Source organism: Cetorhinus maximus, unplaced genomic scaffold (genome assembly GCF_964194155.1).
Source record: "Cetorhinus maximus unplaced genomic scaffold, sCetMax3.hap1.1 HAP1_SCAFFOLD_1400, whole genome shotgun sequence".
NCBI classification, from domain to species: Eukaryota; Metazoa; Chordata; class Chondrichthyes; order Lamniformes; family Cetorhinidae; genus Cetorhinus; species Cetorhinus maximus.
Genome location: NW_027597341.1, coordinates 65,431 through 83,796, shown reverse-complemented (window position 1 = coordinate 83,796; position 18,366 = coordinate 65,431). Strand labels below are relative to the sequence as shown.

Genomic DNA, 18,366 nt, shown 5'->3' with positions numbered 1-18,366 from the left:
GAGAGAGAGAGAGTAAGGGGGGATGGATAGAAGAATGGGTGGTGATAGAGTGCAGAGGGTGTTTATGGGGTCACGGATGGGATCGGCGTATTGAGAGTGAGAGACTCTATCTTGTCTCTGTTATTGCACTTCCCTCTCCCCCTCCCACCATCCCATCCCCCCACCCTCGTTCCCCTCTTTTCCTCTCCTCCCACCAACACCCCTCTTGTTCGATCTCTGCCTCTCTCCCCCCCCACCTTCTCCCCGCCTCTCATTCCCACCCTCCCTCCCCCCTCCTCCCCCTCCCTCTCTGTGCTAGCGCCACCCAGCCTTGCCCAGCTAACGTGGCCTCTCCCCTCCTTGCAGCCCATCCTGCCGCACACGGCCCTGTGTATGATCTGCGAGGAGGTGGGGCAGAACGCCGAGGGGGAGAATAACAGTGTTCGGGGGACGCTGATGGAGTGTTCAGCCTGCAGCGAGATCGTCCATCCGGGCTGCCTGAAGGTGAGGCTGCTGGTGGGGGCTGGCCTGGGGGGAGGGAGCGGCCCAGGCCTCGCGCTGCTTTTGGCCGGGCTCTCAACCGCTGCTAACCTTTCACCTTTGACCCACCGACAGATGAACATTTCCCTGGGGATCATCAGCAAGGAGCTTCCGAACTGCTGGGAGTGTCCGAAATGTGTGAGGCAGGAGAGACGGAAACACGCCCTGGTGAGTGCGAGGGGGCCGGAGGGCGAGTGCGAGGGGGCCGGAGGGTGAGTGGGGTGGGGGTCGGGGGTGGGGGACAAGGCATGAAGAGGTTTGGAGAAGCTCAGCTCGGGGCTCGGTCCCCCAGCTGCCTTTGGAGGTTGGTTGGGGGTGAGGGAGTGGCCAAGGCTTTATTCCAGAGAGTCCTGGTTCTTCTGAAGGCTAACATGTCTCTGTCTCTCTATCTCCCTCTCCCTCCCTCTCCCCTTCCCCCGCCTCTCCCCTTCCCCCGCCGCCTCTCCCCTTCCCCCGCCGCCTCTCCCCTTCCCCCGCCGCCTCTCCCCTTCCCCCGCCGCCTCTCCCCTTCCCCCGCCGCCTCTCCCCTTCCCCCGCCGCCTCTCCCCTTCCCCCGCCGCCTCTCCCCTTCCCCCGCCGCCTCTCCCCTTCCGCCTCCGCCTCTCCCCTTCCCCCCCCCGCCATGAACCCAGGCGAAAAAGGGGCTGACTCTGAAGGACAGCAGTGAGGCTGCGAGGCAGCGGCAGATAGCGGAGGCCATGAGGAAGAGGGAAGAGCACAACAGGAGGATTCACGCCATCGAGGCTGCCAAGCGGCGCCTCGAGTCTCTGCCCAAACGCAAGAAATTCGACTACCTGCTGCTGCGGAAGAAGAGGCTGGCAGCAGCTGAACAGAACGCACGGAAAAAGGTCAGCGAGGCATGGCCCAGACCTAGCTCCACTTAACCCCGACATCCGGGCGCTGCCTGACCACTTAGTCTGTGTAGGGTCGGTGCTGAGGGAGTGCCGCACCGTCGTAGGGTCGGTGCTGAGGGAGCGCCGCACCGTAGTAGGGTCGGTGCTGAGGGAGCGCCGCACCGTAGTAGGGTCGGTGCTGAGGGAGCGCCGCACCGTCGTAGGGTCGGTGCTGAGGGAGCGCCGCACCGTCGTAGGGTCGGAGCTGAGGGAGCGCCACACCGTAGTAGGGTCGGTGCTGAGGGAGCGCCGCACCGTAGTAGGGTCGGAGCTGAGGGAGCGCCACACCGTAGTACGGTCGGAGCTGAGGGACCGCCACACCGTAGTAGGGTCGGAGCTGAGGGAGCGCCACACCGTAGTAGGGTCGGAGCTGAGGGAGCGCCACACCGTAGTAGGGTCGGAGCTGAGGGAGCGCCACACCGTAGTAGGGTCGGAGCTGAGGGAGCATCGCACCGTAATATGGTCAGTGCTGAGGGAGCCTAGCCCCATAGTAGGTTCGGAGCTGAGGGAGCGCCACACCGTAGTAGGGTCGGAGCTGAGGGAGCGCCGCACCGTAGTGGGGTCGGTGCCGAGGGAGTGCCGCACCTTAGTAGGGTCGGTGCTGAGGGAGCGCTGCACCGTAGTGGGGTCGGAGCTCAGGGAGTGCCGCACCGTAGTAGGGTCGGTGCTGAGGGAGCGCTGCACCGTAGTGGGGTCGGTGCTGAGGGAGCGCCGCACCGTAGTGGGGTCGGTGCTGAGGGAGCGCCGCACCGTAGTGGGGTCGGTGCCGAGGGAGTGCCGCACTGTAATATGGTCGGTGCTGAGAGAGTATCGCACCGTAGTAGGGTCGGAGCTGAGGGACCGCCACACCGTAGTGGGGTCGGAGCTGAGGGAGCGCCGCACCGTAGTGGGGTTGGTGCTGAGGGAGCGCCGCACCTTAGTGGGGTCAGTGCTGAGGGAGCATCGCGCAGTAGTGGTGTTGGTGCTGAGGGAGCGTCGCGCCGTAGTGGGGTCGGTGCTGAGGGAGCGTTGCACCGTAGTGGGATTGGTGCTGAGGGAGCGTCGTGCCTTAGTGGGGTCGGTGCTGAGGGAGCGTCGCGCTGTAGTGGGGTCGGTGCTGAGGGAGCGTCGTGCCTTAGTGGGGTCGGTGCTGAGGGAGCGTCGCGCTGTAGTAGGGTCGGTGCCGAGGGAGCGTCGCGCCGTAGTGGGGTCAGTGCAGAGGGAGCGTCGCGCCGTAGTGGGGTCGGTGCTGAGGGAGCGTCGCGCCGTAGTAGGGTCGGAGCTGAGGGAGCGCCACACCATAGTAGGGTCGGAGCTGAGGGAGCGCCACACCATAGTAGGGTCGGAGCTGAGGGAGCATCGCACCGTAATATGGTCGGTGCTGAGGGAGCCTAGCACCATAGTAGGTTCGGTGCTGAGGGAGCGTTGCACAGTAGTAGGGTCGGTGCCGAGGGAGTGCCGCACTGTAATATGGTCGGTGCTGAGAGAGTATCGCACCGTAGTAGGGTCGGAGCTGATGGACCGCCACACCATAGTAGGGTCAGAGCTGAGGGAGCGCCACACCGTAGTAGGGTCGGAGCTGAGGGAGCGCCGCACCGTAGTGGGGTCGGTGCTGAGGGAGCGCTGCACCGTAGTGGGGTCGGTGCTGAGGGAGTGTTGCGCCGTAGTGGGGTCGGAGCTCAGGGAGTGCCGCACCGTAGTGGGGTTGGTGCTGAGGGAGCGTCGCGCTGTAGTGGGGTCGGTGCTGAGGGAGCGCTGCACCGTAGTGGGGTCGGTGCCGAGGGAGTGCCGCACCGTAGTGGGGTCGGTGCTGAGGGAGCGCCGCACCGTAGTGGGGTCGGTGCTGAGGGAGCGCTGCACCGTAGTGGGGTCGGTGCTGAGGGAGCGCCGCACCGTAGTGGGGTCGGTGCTGAGGGAGCGCCGCACCGTAGTGGGGTCGGTGCTGAGGGAGCATCGCACCGTGGAAGGGTCGGAACTGTTTGAGCGCCGCGGTGTCGGAGGGTGCCAAGGGCACGTCAGAGGGTCGGTGCTCCACCATCTCTCAGCAAAGGAACCTGTTCCCCGCTCACCCTGTTATAACTGTCCTCCACTTCGTCTTCTGTCCACAGATCAAGTTCGAGAGGGAACAGATTCTTCTGCGGACAGTAAGTGTTTACATTGCATTCAACTGCATTTCTATTGCATCTATTAACGTAAACAGTCACCTGACGATACAGAAATTGAATAAGGCCGATTAGAAAGACCTGTCCCCATAGGTATCGCGTCTCACTCGTCAGGACAAATGCAAGAATGCCAAATTTCAAACTATCACAACAATTTATACTGCAGGGGAAAAGGATGCTGATTGGTTGGCCAAGCTGTTGCCATGGGGAAAGCAACTGGGAGCTATATAGGCTCCCGTATAATTCAGGAAAGCTACAAGGTTTGAACCTGTGGAGTGGCCAAACCCAAACCAAAATGTCCACTGTTAGACGTGGTTCCACGACTGGGCGGCACTTACTGAAGAACAGTGAGTGTGCTAATACCTGCACTTATCACCAAGTGAAGATAATCAGCCAAATTCACAATGTGGCTCATGACACAAAGATAGGTAGGGGACTAAGTGGTGAACAGGACACAAGGAGGCTGCAAAGGGACAGAGACTGGTTAAGTGAGTGGGCAAAGATCTGGCAAATGGAATATCACGTGGGAACATCTGAAATTGTCCATTTTGGCAGGAGAAAGGAAGCTTCTTATCTCAGTGCTGAGAGATTGCAGAGCTCTGAGGTGCAGAGGGATCTGGGTGTCCCAGTGCATGAATCACAAATGCTAATGTGCAGGTACAGCGGGTAATGAGGAAAGCTAATAGAACATTATCGTTTATTGTGAGGGGGAATTGAATACAAAAGTAGGGAGGTTATTCTTCAGTTGTACAGGGCACTGTTGAGACCACATCTGGAGTATTGTGTACAGTACTGGTCGCCTTATTTAAGGAAGGATGTAAATGCGTTGGAAGCAGTTCAGAGAAGGTTTACCAGACTAATCCCAGGAATGGGTGGGTTGTCTTATGAGGGAAGGTTGGACAGGTTAGGTTTGTATCCGCTGGAGTTTAGAAGAGTGAGAGGCGACTTGATTGAAACCTTTAAGATCCTGAGGGGTCTTGACAGGGGTGGGTGGGGAGAGGGTGTTTCCCCTTGTGGGAGAATCTAGAACAATGGAATTTAACCCTGAAAAGTGGAGGTGATACACTTTGGAAGGAGTAATTTGACAAGGAAGTATTCAATGAATGACATGGCACTAGGAAGTTCTGAGGAACAAAGGGACCTTGGTGTGCGTGTCCATAGATCTCTGAAGGCGGAGGGGGCATGTTAGTGGGGTGGTGAAAAAGGCATATGGGACACTTGCCTTTATCAATCGAGGCATAGATTACAAAAGTAGGGAGGTCATGTTGGAGTTGTATAGCACCTTGGTGAGGCCACAGCTGGAGTACTGTGTGCAGTTCTGGTAGCCACATTATAGGAAGGATGTGATTGTACTGGAGGGGGTGCAGAGGAGATTCACCAGGATGTTGCCTGGGATGAAACATTGAAGTTATGAAGGGAGGTTGGATAGACTTGGGTTGTTTTCGTTGGAGCAGAGAAGACTGAGGGGCGACCTGATCGAGGTGTACAAGATTATGAGGGGCATGGACAGGGTGGATAGGGAGCAGCTGTTCCCCTTAGTTGAAGGGTCAGTCACAAAGGGACACAAGTTCAAGGTGAGGGGTAGGAGGTTTAGGGGGGGATGTGAGGAAAAACTTTTTTACCCAGAGGGTGGTGAGGGTCTGGAATGCGCTGCCTGGGAGGGTGGTGGAGGCGGGTTGCCTCACATCCTTTAAAAAGTACCTGGATGAGCACTTGACACGTCATAACATTCAAGGCTATGGGGCCAAGTGCTGGTCAATGGGATTAGGTCGGTAGGTCAGGTGTTTCTCACGTGTCGGTGCAGACTCGATGGGGCCGAAGGGCCTCTTCTGCACTGTGATTCTGTGAAGGGGTCACGGTTTAAAAATAAGGGGGTCACCCATTTAAGACGGAGATGAGGAGAAATGTTTTCTCTGAGGGTGGTGAGTCTTTGGAACTCTCTTCCTGAAAAGGTGGTGGAAGCAGAGTCTTCGAATGTTTTTAAGGCCGAGGTGGATAGATTATAGATTAGCAAGGGGGTGAAAGGTCATTAGGGGTAGGTGGGAGGTTATAGTCAGATCAGCCATGATCTTTATTGAAATGGCGGGGCAGGCTTGAAGGGCCAAGTGGTCTCCTAATTCCGATATTTGCTTTGCTACCCTGGAGCTGTGTGTAATGGAGGGCGATATGATTCTCTTCTGTATGGATACTAATTGGGCTCCTCTCTCTGCCTGTCTCTGCGTCTCCCTCTGCCTGTCTCTGCGTCTCCCTCTGCCTGTCTCTGCGTCTCCCTCTGCCTGTCTCTGCGTCTCCCTCTGCCTGTCTCTGCGTCTCCCTCTGCCTGTCTCTGCGTCTCCCTCTGCCTGTCTCTGCGTCTCCCTCTGCCTGTCTCTGCGTCTCCCTCTGCCTGTCTCTGCGCCTCCCTCTGCCTGTCTCTGCGCCTCCCTCTGCCTGTCTCTGCGCCTCCCTCTGCCTGTCTCTGCGCCTCCCTCTGCCTGTCTCTGCGCCTCCCTCTGCCTGTCTCTGCGCCTCCCTCTGCCTGTCTCTGCGCCTCCCTCTGCCTGTCTCTGCGCCTCCCTCTGCCTGTCTCTGCGCCTCCCTCTGCCTGTCTCTGCGCCTCCCTCTGCCTGTCTCTGCGCCTCCCTCTGCCTGTCTCTGCGCCTCCCTCTGCCTGTCTCTGCGTCTCCCTCTGCCTGTCTCTGCGTCTCCCTCTGCCTGTCTCTGCGTCTCCCTCTGCCTGTCTCTGCGTCTCCCTCTGCCTGTCTCTGCGTCTCCCTCTGCGTCTCCCTCTGCGTCTCCCTCTGCGTCTCCCTCTGCGTCTCCCTCTGCGTCTCCCTCTGCGTCTCCCTCTGCGTCTCCCTCTGCGTCTCTCTCTGCGTCTCTCTCTGCGTCTCCCTCTGCCTGTCTCTGCGTCTCCCTCTGCGTCTCTCTCTGCGTCTCTCTCTGCGTCTCTCTCTGCGTCTCTCTCTGCGTCTCTCTCTGCGTCTCCCTCTGCCTGTCTTTGCGTCTCCCTCTGCCTGTCTCTGCGTCTCCCTCTGCCTGTCTCTGCGTCTCCCTCTGCCTGTCTCTGCGTCTCCCTCTGCCTGTCTCTGCGTCTCCCTCTGCGTCTCTCTCTGCGTCTCCCTCTGCGTCTCTCTCTGCGTCTCCCTCTGCGTCTCCCTCTGCGTCTCCCTCTGCCTGTCTCTGCGTCTCCCTCTGCGTCTCCCTCTGCGTCTCTCTCTGCGTCTCCCTCTGCGTCTCCCTCTGCGTCTCTCTCTGCGTCTCCCTCTGCCTGTCTCTCTGCCTGTCTCTCTGCCTGTCTCTCTGCCTGTCTCTCTGCCTCTCTCTCTGCCTCTCTCTCTGCCTGTCTCTCTGCCTCTCTCTCTGCCTCTCTCTCTGCCTGTCTCTCTGCCTCTCTCTCTGTCTCTCTCTCTGCGTCTCCCTCTGCGTCTCCCTCTGCGTCTCTCTCTGCGTCTCCCTCTGCCTGTCTCTCTGCCTGTCTCTCTGCCTGTCTCTCTGCCTCTCTCTCTGCCTCTCTCTCTGCGTCTCCCTCTGCCTCTCTCTCTGCCTGTCTCTCTGCCTGTCTCTCTGCCTCTCTCTCTGCCTCTCTCTCTGCCTGTCTCTCTGCCTCTCTCTCTGTCTCTCTGCGTCTCCCTCTGCGTCTCTCTCTGCGTCTCCCTCTGCCTGTCTCTCTCTGTCTCTCTCTCTGCCTGTCTCTGCGTCTCCCTCTGCCTGTCTCTCTCTGCGCCTCCCTCTGCCTGTCTCTCTCTGTCTCTCTCTCTGCCTGTCTCTCTGCGTCTCCCTCTGCCTGTCTCTCTGCGTCTCCCTCTGCCTGTCTCTCTGCGTCTCCCTCTGCCTGTCTCTCTGCCTGTCTCTCTGCCTGTCTCTCTGCCTGTCTCTCTGCCTGTCTCTCTGCCTGTCTCTCTGCCTGTCTCTCTGCCTGTCTCTGTCTCTCTCTCTCTGCCTGTCTCTCTGCCTGTCTCTCTGCCTGTCTCTCTGCCTGTCTCTGTCTCTCTCTCTGCCTGTCTCTGTCTCTCTCTCTGCCTGCCTCTGTCTCTCTCTCTGCGTGTCTCTCTGCCTGTCTCTGTCTCTCTCTCTGCCTGTCTCTCTCTCTGCCTGTCTCTGTCTCTCTCTCTGCCTGTCTCTCTGCCTGTCACTCTGCCTGTCTCTGTCTCTCTCTCTCTCTGGCTGTCTGTCTCTCCACCCACAGAAACGGAAAGCTGAGGATGGCCTCGAGTCCCCGGTCCGGGCCAAGATCCTCCGGCCGCTGCGGAACCGCGAGGACCTGGCCCTGGCTCCCTACCCGCGGCCCGGCTCCAGCAAGGACGGCCTCAGGCCTGACCGGACCGAGCGATTCCACAGGCGGCAGCTGCGGAGATGCCCGGACCCCGGCCGTGCCAACCCCGCCTCCGGCAGCGGCGCCTCGCACCACCACCACCACCACCACCACCATCACCGCCAGCTCTCCGAGATCGAGAAGGCCAAGATCAGGGGCTCGCTGCTGACGGTGAGACTCCACCGCTCCCCGGGGGACTTCAACGGTGCCACAGCCCATCACCGGTCCCCCGGCACCAGCCTCCGGCAGGCTCCCCGCGTGGTCAGCTGGCAGTCGGACTGTCAGTGCCAGCGGGACAACTCCTCGCCCTCCTCCGACACCCCTCCTGAAGATCACATGATGCAGCGTCACCTCTGGATGTCCGTCTTTCGCTACCTAACACAAAAGGAACTGTGTGTCTGCATGAGGGTCTGCAAAGCGTGGAGCAAATGGTGAGTCCAGAGCTGGCGATGTAATACCGGTGATCCCCGGAACCCCGGGGTACAACCCCACCCGGAACCCCGGGGTATAACCCCACCCCGCACCCCGGGGTACAACCCCACCCGGAACCCGGGGTATAACCCCACCCGGAACCCCGGGGTATAACCCCACCCGGAACCCCGGGGTACAACCCCACCCCGCACCCCGGGGTACAACCCCACCCCGCACCCCGGGGTATAACCCCGCCCGGAACTCCGAGATATAACCCCACCCGGAACCCCGGGGTATAACCCCACCCGGAACCCCGGGGTATAACCCCACCCAGAACCCCGGGGTATAACCCCACCCGCACCGCACCCCGGGGTATAACCCCACCCGGAACCCCGGGGTATAACCCCACCCGGAACCCCGGGGTATAACCCCGCCCAGAACCCCGGGGTATAACCCCACCCGGAACCCCGGGGTATAACCCCACCCGGAACCCCGAGATATAACCCCACCCCGCACCGCACCCCGGGGTACAACCCCACCCGGAACCCCGGGGTATAACCCCACCCCGCACCCCGGGGTATAACCCCACCCCGCACCCCGGGGTATAACCCCACCCCGCACCCCGGGGTATAACCCCGCCCCGCACCCCGGGGTATAACCCCACCCCGCACCCCGGGGTACAACCCCACCCCGCACCCCGGGGTACAACCCCACCCGGAACCCCGGGGTACAACCCCACCCGGAACCCCGGGGTATAACCCCACCCGGAACCCCGGGGTATAACCCCACCCCGCACCCCGGGGTATAACCCCGCCCCGCACCCCGGGGTATAACCCCGCCCCGCACCCCGGGGTATAACCCCGCCCCGCACCCCGGGGTATAACCCCACCCCGCACCCCGGGGTACAACCCCACCCCGCACCCCGGGGTACAACCCCACCCGGAACCCCGGGGTACAACCCCACCCGGAACCCCGGGGTATAACCCCACCCGGAACCCCGGGGTATAACCCCACCCCGCACCCCGGGGTATAACCCCGCCCCGCACCCCGGGGTATAACCCCGCCCCGCACCCCAGGGTATAACCCCACCCGGAACCCCGGGGTATAACCCCACCCGGAACCCCGGGGTATAACCCCACCCCGCACCCCGGGGTATAACCCCACCCCGCACCCCGGGGTATAACCCCACCCCGCACCCCGGGGTATAACCCCGCCCCGCACCCCGGGGTATAACCCCGCCCCGCACCCCAGGGTATAACCCCACCCGGAACCCCGGGGTATAACCCCACCCGCACCGCACCCCGGGGTATAACCCCACCCCGCACCGCACCCCGGGGTACAACCCCACCCCGCACCGCACCCCGGGGTATAACCCCACACGGAACCCCGGGGTATAACCCCGCCCCGCACCGCACCCCGGGGTATAACCCCACCCGGAACCCCGGGGTATAACCCCACCCGGAACCCGGGGTACAACCCCACCCCGCACCCCGGGGTATAACCCCGCCCGGAACCCCGGGGTATAACCCCACCCGGAACCCCGGCGTATAACCCCACCCGGAACCCCGGGGTATAACCCCACCCGGAACCCCGGGGTATAACCCCGCACCGCACCCCGGGGTATAACCCCACCCGGAACCCCGAGATATAACCCCACCCGCACCGCACCCCGGGGTATAACCCCGCACCGCACCCCGGGGTATAACCCCGCCCCGCACCCCGGGGTATAACCCCGCACCGCACCCCGGGGTATAACCCCGCCCCGCACCCCGGGGTATAACCCCACCCGGAACCCCGGGGTCTAACCCCACCCGGAACCCCGGGGTCTAACCCCACCCGGAACCCCGGGGTCTAACCCCACCCGGAACCCCGGGGTATAACCCCACCCGGAACCCCGGGGTATAACCCCACCCGGAACCCCGGGGTATAACCCCACCCGGAACCCCGAAATATAACCCCACCCGGAACCCCGGGGTATAACCCCACCCCGCACCCCGGGGTATAACCCCGCACCGCACCCCGGGGTATAACCCCACCCGGAACCCCGGGGTATAACCCCACCCGGAACCCGGTGTATAACCCCACCCGGAACCCCGGGGTATAACCCCACCCGGAACCCCGAGGTATAACCCCACCCCGCACCCCGGGGTATAACCCCGCACCGCACCCCGGGGTATAACCCCACCCGGAACCCCGGGGTATAACCCCACCCGGAACCCCGGGGTATAACCCCACCCGAAACCCCGGGGTATAACCCCGCCCCGCACCGCACCCCGGGGTACAACCCCACCCCGCCCCACACCCCGGGGTACAACCCCACCCGGAACCCCGGGGTATAACCCCGCCCGGAACCCGGAGATATAATCCCACCCGCACCGCACCCCAGGGTATAACCCCGCACCGCACCCCGGGGTATAACCCCACCCGGAACCCCGGGGTATAACCCCACCCGGAACCCCGGGGTATAACCCCGCCCCGCACCGCACCCCGGGGTACAACCCCACCCCGCCCCACACCCCGGGGTACAACCCCACCCGGAACCCCGGGGTATAACCCCGCCCGGAACCCGGAGATATAATCCCACCCGCACCGCACCCCAGGGTATAACCCCGCACCGCACCCCGGGGTATAACCCCACCCGGAACCCTGGGATATAACCCCGCCCCGCACCCCGGGGTATAACCCCACCCGCACCCCGAGATATAACCCCGCCCCGCACCCCGGGGTATAACCCCACCCGCACCCCAGGGTATAACCCCGCCCCGCACCCCGGGGTATAACCCCACCCGCACCCCGAGATATAACCCCGCCCCGCACCCCGGGGTATAACCCCACCCGCACCCCAGGGTATAACCCCGCCCCGCACCCCGGGGTATAACCCCGCCCCGCACCCCGGGGTATAACCCCGCCCCGCACCCCGGGGTATAACCCCGCCCCGCACCCCGGGGTATAACCCCGCCCCGCACCCCGGGGTATAACCCCGCCCCGCACCCCGGGGTATAACCCCGCCCCGCACCCCGGGGTATAACCCCGCCCCGCACCCCGGGGTATAACCCCGCCCCGCACCCCGGGGTATAACCCCGCCCCGCACCCCGGGGTATAACCCCGCCCCGCACCCCGGGGTATAACCCCGCCCCGCACCCCGGGGTATAACCCCGCCCCGCACCCCGGGGTATAACCCCGCCCCGCACCCCGGGGTATAACCCCGCCCCGCACCCCGGGGTATAACCCCGCCCCGCACCCCGGGGTATAACCCCGCCCCGCACCCCGGGGTATAACCCCGCCCCGCCCCGCACCCCGGGACGTAACTCCGTCCCGCACCCCCTGGGACGTAACCCCGCCCCGCACCCCCTGGGATGTAACCCCGGCCCCCGGGGCGCGATACTGCCCCACGAGCCCTTGAATGTCATAACCCCTCTTGCCCCAGGGCATGGTACCTGATGATTGTTACTGGATTCTATGTCAGGTTAACACTGTCCTCTCTTCTCCCCTCTCTCCCCCCAGGTGTTGCGATAAGAGATTATGGACAAAAATCAACCTGAGCAGGTGTAAGTCCATCACCCCTCTGGCCCTGGGCGGCATCAGCAAAAGGCTGCCTGTCAGTCTGGACCTGAGCTGGAGCAACATCTCCAGGAAGCAGCTTACTTGGCTCATCAACAGGTTACCAGGTCAGCGTGGGGGAGGGGGAGGGCTGGGAGGGGGAGGGGCAGGCCGGGAGGGGGCGGTGCTGGGGGGAGGCCGGGAGGGGGCGGGGCTGTGGGAGGCCGGGAGGGTCGGGGCTGGGGGGAGGCCGGGAGGGGGCGGGGCTGTGGGAGGCCGGGAGGGTCGGGGCTGGGGGGAGGCCGGGAGGGTCGGGGCTGGGGGGAGGCCGGGAGGGGCGGGGCTGGGGGGGGGGGAGGCCGGGAGGGGCGGGGCTGGGGGAGGCTGGGAGGGGGCGGGGCTGGGGGGGAGGCCGGGAGGGGCGGGGATGTGGAGGGGAAAGTGTGGGGGGTAAGGGACAGGCGATGGGAGGTACACTCGTGCCAGGGGCCTGCCTGATATCGAGTGTGTTTAACGGTTTGTGTCACTCTGTTCTCTGGCAGGTTTGAAAGATCTCTTTCTATCAGGTTGCTCCTGGTCGGCCATCTCCGCTCTTAGTACCTCCAGCTGTCCACTGCTCCGTACCCTGGACCTTCGGTGGGCTGAGGGCTTAAGGGACACACAGATGAGGGATCTGCTCTGCACTCCAGATAAACCAGGTATGCAGCAAAGGACATTCCTCTGTTACCGCCACCCCCCCCACCGGCCCTACTTTCTTGACTCCTGCCCGATCCGGTAAAGACTCCATTCGTTCCCACTTCCAACTCGGGTGTTTTCCTCTTTCTGCAGGCCAGTTGGACAATCGCAGCAAGTTACGCAACGTGACGGATTTCCGGTTAGCGGGCCTGGACATCAGCGACGTCACCCTGCGGCTAATCATCCGCCACATGCCCCTGCTCTCCCGCCTGGACCTCAGTCACTGCAGCCACCTGAGCGACCACTCCCTTAACCTGCTAACGGCCGTCGGATCATCAACGCGCAACTCTCTCAGCGAGCTACAGCTAGAAGGTGAGGACGCCGGGCCCAGCCAACGCAGCCCGGAGTCAACGGCACTTAAAACCCCCGACACAGGTCGATCTCTCGCGCACGCGTGCGGAATGCTGCCATTACATTATGATCGCTCTTCCCCAAATGCTCCCCTACTGCTCTGCTTCGTTCCCAGTAGTAGGCCCAGCATGGCATCCTCCCTCATTGGGCTGGAAGCATGCCCATCAGGTGATAATCAGATGGTGAGAGTCCAAAACTAGACGCAAATTCTCTTTTTAGATAGTTGGTTTGTTCCCAGAATGCAGCATTCGAAATGTCTGCTAGCAGCGAGTGTCCCAGCTTTTACTCTTTGGAGCACAGCATTAAACAAATTAGCAAATGAACAAATTAAATTAAAGTTATAGCCCCTTGAAGGGCACTGTAACAAAAGACGGAACATTTTTTTTAAAGGAAGCTTAACCGATCAAATTAAAAACGGGGTCCCCGGGACTAAATGATGCAGTCCAGCCCCTGCAGTGCTCACAGGTCGTGGAAGGCAGCCTCTCTTTATATTCTTTTTGACGATGTCAGTGAAATAAAATAATTAAACAAGCTAGTTTAGACAAGCTGACCACCTTATCTAATGAGATTAAGAAGTTGTTTCGGGAGCTGATAAATTATGATCGCTCTTCCCCAAATGCTCCCCTACTGCTGGCTGCAGAAGGCAAGTCTCACCCTTTCTCTTTACTCTTTTGATGGAACCAATTAAAATAAGTGAGCTAAAACGAAGGGGCAAGTTAAGAAGCAGCCCCCTTGAGGGGGCACCGTAACAAAGGAGAGAACTTAGAGGAACCCCCCCCTCCAGTGCCCACCGGTTACAAGCGGCAGTCTCCCCTTATGTTCTTTTGAGTAGCATTTTCTCTATATATGCGCTGGAAAATGGGATTAGAATAGATAGGTGCTTGATGGCCGGCACAGACTCGATGGGCCGAAGGGTCTATTTCTGTGCTGTGGTGACTTCTATGACTTGAGCAAATGGTCAAATTAACAAAGCGAATTAAAATTAAAGGGGCACTGAAACCCAAGACCGAAACCTTGATGGAAATTCATCGAATTTAAAACGAGTGACTCAAATTTAAAGTCACAGCCTCTTTTTAAAAGGGCCCTCCCTGTAACAGAAGCAAAACTCCAAAGGAAGCTTATCCAGCTAAATATCCAAAACGGTAAGCTGTGGGGTCAGGAAGCACCACAGCCCCCCCACCCCCGCAGTGCCCACCAGTGCCACGGGAAGAGGCCTCGAGTGTGCCAGCGGACATGGGCGTGTGCGCCCTCCCTGCCAGGGCGCCCAGCCATGAGCATCACCACGGGAGAGAGGGGCCAGACCGGTCGGGCCGGAAGACCCCTCTCCCTCCTCGATAGCCAGCTCGGGCAGGCGTGGCTGCAGGCTTACAGGGGAGGTCCTCCTCCCTGCCCCGCACCTCCCTCCCACACCCTCTCCATGCCGGGTGAATCTCTCTCTCTGTAAGTAAACAACACCATTTACCAGTGTTTCTTTATAGTCCCCCCTGCCACACGTTTCAGAAATTTATCACCCCCCCCCTCCCCGACACTGGGGCCTTGGTTTAACGCCTCATCCAAAAGGCAGTGCAGCACTCCCTCATCACTGACCCTCCGACAGTGCAGCACTCCCTCAGTACTGACCCTCCGACAGTGCAGCACTCCCTCATCACTGACCCTCCGACAGTGCGGCGCTCCCTCAGTACTGACCCTCCGACAGTGCAGCACTCCCTCAGTACTGACCCTCCGACAGTGCAGCACTCCCACAGTACTGACCCTCCGACAGTGCAGCACTCCCTCATCACTGACCCTCCGACAGTGCAGCACTCCCTCAGTACTGACCCTCCGACAGTGCGGCACTCCCTCAGTACTGACCCTCCGACAGTGCGGCCCTCCCTCAGCACTGACCCTCCGACAGTGCGGCACTCCCTCAGCACTGACCCTCCGACAGTGCGGCACTCCCTCAGCACTGACCCTCCGACAGTGCGGCGCTCCCTCAGTACTGACCCTCCGACAGTGCGGCGCTCCCTCAGCACTGACCCTCCGACAGTGCGGCGCTCCCTCAGCACTGACCCTCCGACAGTGCGGCGCTCCCTCAGCACTGACCCTCCGACAGTGCGGCGCTCCTTCAGCACTGACCCTCCGACAGTGCGGCACTCCCTCAGCGCTGGCCCTCCGACAGTGCGGCACTCCCTCAGTACTGACCCTCCGACAGTGCGGCGCTCCCTCAGCACTGACCCTCCGACAGTGCGGCGCTCCCTCAGCACTGACCCTCCGACAGTGCGGCACTCCCTCAGCACTGACCCTCCGACAGTGCGGCACTCCCTCAGCACTGACCCTCCGACAGTGCGGCGCTCCCTCGGTACTGACCCTCCGACAGTGCGGCGCTCCCTCAGTACTGACCCTCCGACAGTGCGGTGCTCCCTCAGTACTGACCCTCCGACAGTGCGGCACTCCCTCAGTATTGGACTTTTGCGCTCAAGTCCATGAATGGGACTTGAATTTACAGCCGTTTGACTCTGAGGCCGTTGCGTTTACTGGCTTACGACCTTACTTAAGGAGTGATATATTTGTATGTGAGGCCGTTCAGAGAAGGTTCACTGGGCTGATTCCTGGGGTGAAGGGGGTTTGTCTGTTGAGGAAAGGTTGAGCAGGTTGTGCCCATTGGAGTTTAGAAGAATGAGGGGTGGTCTTATTGAAACATATCAGATTCTGGAGGGAGGGAGGGGGTTTGACAGGGTGGATGCTGAGAGGGTGTTTCTCCCCTCGTGGGGTGGGGGGGATTCTAGAACGGGGGGGGGTGGGGGCACAGTTTTAGAATGAGGGGTCTCCCATTGAAGACGGAGACGAGGAGGAATTCCCTCTCTGGGAGGGTCGTGAGTCTGTGGAATTCTCTCCCCCCCTCACCCAGAGAGCAGTGGGGGCCGGGTCACTGAATATATTCAAGGCTGAGTTAGACAGGTTTCTGATGGGGAAGGGGGGAAAGTGGAGTTCAGGCCACAATGAGACCAACCATGATCTTAGCAAATGGCTGAGCAGACTAGAGGGGCTGAATGGCCTCCTCCTCCTATTATGTTCTTATAAAGTGCTGCTAACCACTGCCGCAACGCTGTTGTTTTTTAATTTATTCATTCACGGGATGTGGGCTTCGCTGGCCGGGCCCAGCATTTATTGCCCATCCCTAATTGCCCCCTTGAGAAGGTGGGTGGTGAGCTGCCTTCTTGAGCCGCTGCAGTCCCCGTGTGGTGTAGGTACACCCACCGTGCTGTTAGGGAGGGAGTTCCAGGATTTTGACCCCAGCGACAGTGAAGGAACGGCCGATATATTCCCAAGTCGGGATGGTGTGTGGGGCTCGGAGGAGAACTTCCAGGTGGTGGTGTTCCCCATGTGTCTGCTGCCCTTGTCCTTCTAGATGGTAGTGGTTGTGTGTTTGGAAGGTGCTGTCAAAGGAGCCTTGGTGAGTTGCTGCAGTGCATCTTGTAGATGGTACACACACTGCTGCTACTGTGCTTCGGTGGTGGAGGGAGTGAATGTTTGTGGATGGGGTGTCGACCAAGCGGGGCTGCTTTGTCCTGGATGGTGTCGAGCTTCTTGAGTGTTGTGGGAGCTGCACTCATCCAGGCTGTTCATTCATAACTCAAGCCATGTCTCTCTCTCTCTCTCCCACCCCCATACCTTAGGCTGTAATAAGTTGACTGACCAGTGCCTCAATTACCTGAAGAGAATCGGCAACATCTCCTGCATCAACCTGCACAACTGTAAGCAAATCTCAACAGGAGCATGTGAACTGCTCCTCTCCGAACTCTCTGTAAATGGCCTCTTCTGCCTGTCTGAAGAGAGGCAGATTCGCAAGATCAGCTGAGGACACGGAAGAGGAACCTCCCTCTTGCTCCCCCTTTCTCTTTCTCCCACCCTCCCTCCCTCCCTCTCTCTTTCTTTCTTTTCCCCCACCGCCCCACCTATGGTTCTGTGGGCCATCTCTTTCTCCCTCCTCTCCCTCCCCCTCTCTCTCGATCTCGATCTCTCTCTCTCTCGGTTTCTCCCTCTCTCTCTTGATCTCACGATCTCTCTCTCTCTTGATCTCACGATCTCTCTCTCTCTTGATCTCACGATCTCTCTCTCTCTTGATCTCACGATCTCTCTCTCTCTTGATCTCACGATCTCTCTCTCTTGATCTCACGATCTCTCGGTTTCTCCCTCTCTTGATCTCACGATCTCTCTTGATCTCACTATCTCTCTCGATCTCACGATCTCTCCCTCTCTCGATCTCACGATCTCTCTCTCAATCTCACGATCTCTCTCTCTCACGATCTCTCTCTCTCGATCTCATGATCTCTCTTGATCTTACGATGTCTCTCTCGATCTCACGATCTCTCTCTCGATCTCACGATCTCTCGATCTCACGATCTCTCTCTCGATCTCACGATCTCTCTCTCGATCTCTCTCTCTCTCGATCTCTCTCTCTCTCGATCTCTCTCTCTCTCGATCTCACGATCTCTCTCTCGATCTCACGATCTCTCTCTCGATCTCACGATCTCTCTCTCTATCTCACGATCTCGATCTCACGATCTCTCTCTCTCGATCTCACGATCTCTCTCTCGATCTCTCGATCTCACGATCTCTCTCTCTCGATCTCACGATCTCTCTCTCTCGATCTCACGATCTCTCAATCTCGATCTCACGATCGATCTCTCTTGATCTCTCGATCTCACGATCTCTCTCGATCTAACAATCTCTCTCTCTCGATCTAACGATCTCTCTCTCTCGATCTAACGATCTCTCTCGATCTAACGATCTCTCTCGATCTAACGATCTCTCTCTCTCGATCTCACGATCTCTCTCTCTCGATCTCACGATCTCTCTCGATCTCACGATCTCTCTCGATCTCTCTCGATCTCACGATCTCTCGATCTCACGATCTCTCCCTCTCGATCTCACGATCTCTCTCTCTCGATCTCACGACCTCTCTCTCTCGATCTCACGACCTCTCTCGATCTCACGATCTCTCTCTCTCTCGATCTCATGATCTCTCTCTCTCTCGATCTCACGACCTCTCTCTCTCGATCTCACGATCTCTCTCTCTCTCGATCTCACGATCTCTCTCTCTCTCGATCTCTCTCTCGATCTCACGATCGATCTCTCTCTCGATCTCACGATCTCTCTCTCGATCTCACGATCTCTCTCTCGATCTCACGATCTCTCTCTCGATCTCACGATCTCTCTCTCTCTCTCTCCCTCTCTCCCTCCCCCCCCCGTGTCTTTCCCCTTCTCTCTGTTTGCAGCAGGTTAAATGGTGACGGTGAGAGAGGAGCAGGAGCTTATATACAGCAAACGAAACAAATGGATTCTCCCAGAATTCAAGGGCAGAAACTTTTTAATTTCAAATGTTTGGTTGTGTTTATTTTATTTTATTTTATTTTATTTTTTTGGCTTTTTATTTCCAGGGTTTGATAAAGGTTTTGAGGTTTTCTTGTTCTGTCTCTCTCCCTTTCCACCGACGGATTTA

General features: G+C 59.9%; 1 protein-coding gene across 1 annotated transcript; it reads left to right on the top strand.

Annotated features, from left to right (window-relative positions):
* The first annotated feature begins 349 nt into the window (after positions 1-349).
* Positions 350-16,866, top strand: LOC144676171 (lysine-specific demethylase 2A-like). Its single transcript, XM_078536667.1, has 9 exons — positions 350-483; positions 595-687; positions 1,152-1,367; positions 3,500-3,535; positions 7,722-8,278; positions 11,763-11,926; positions 12,341-12,496; positions 12,627-12,845; positions 16,541-16,866. The coding sequence occupies exons 1-9, from the start codon at positions 373-375 to the stop codon at positions 16,720-16,722; spliced, it is 1,734 nt and encodes a 577-aa protein (XP_078392793.1). The 5' UTR covers positions 350-372; the 3' UTR covers positions 16,723-16,866.
* The last annotated feature ends 1,500 nt before the right edge of the window (positions 16,867-18,366 follow it).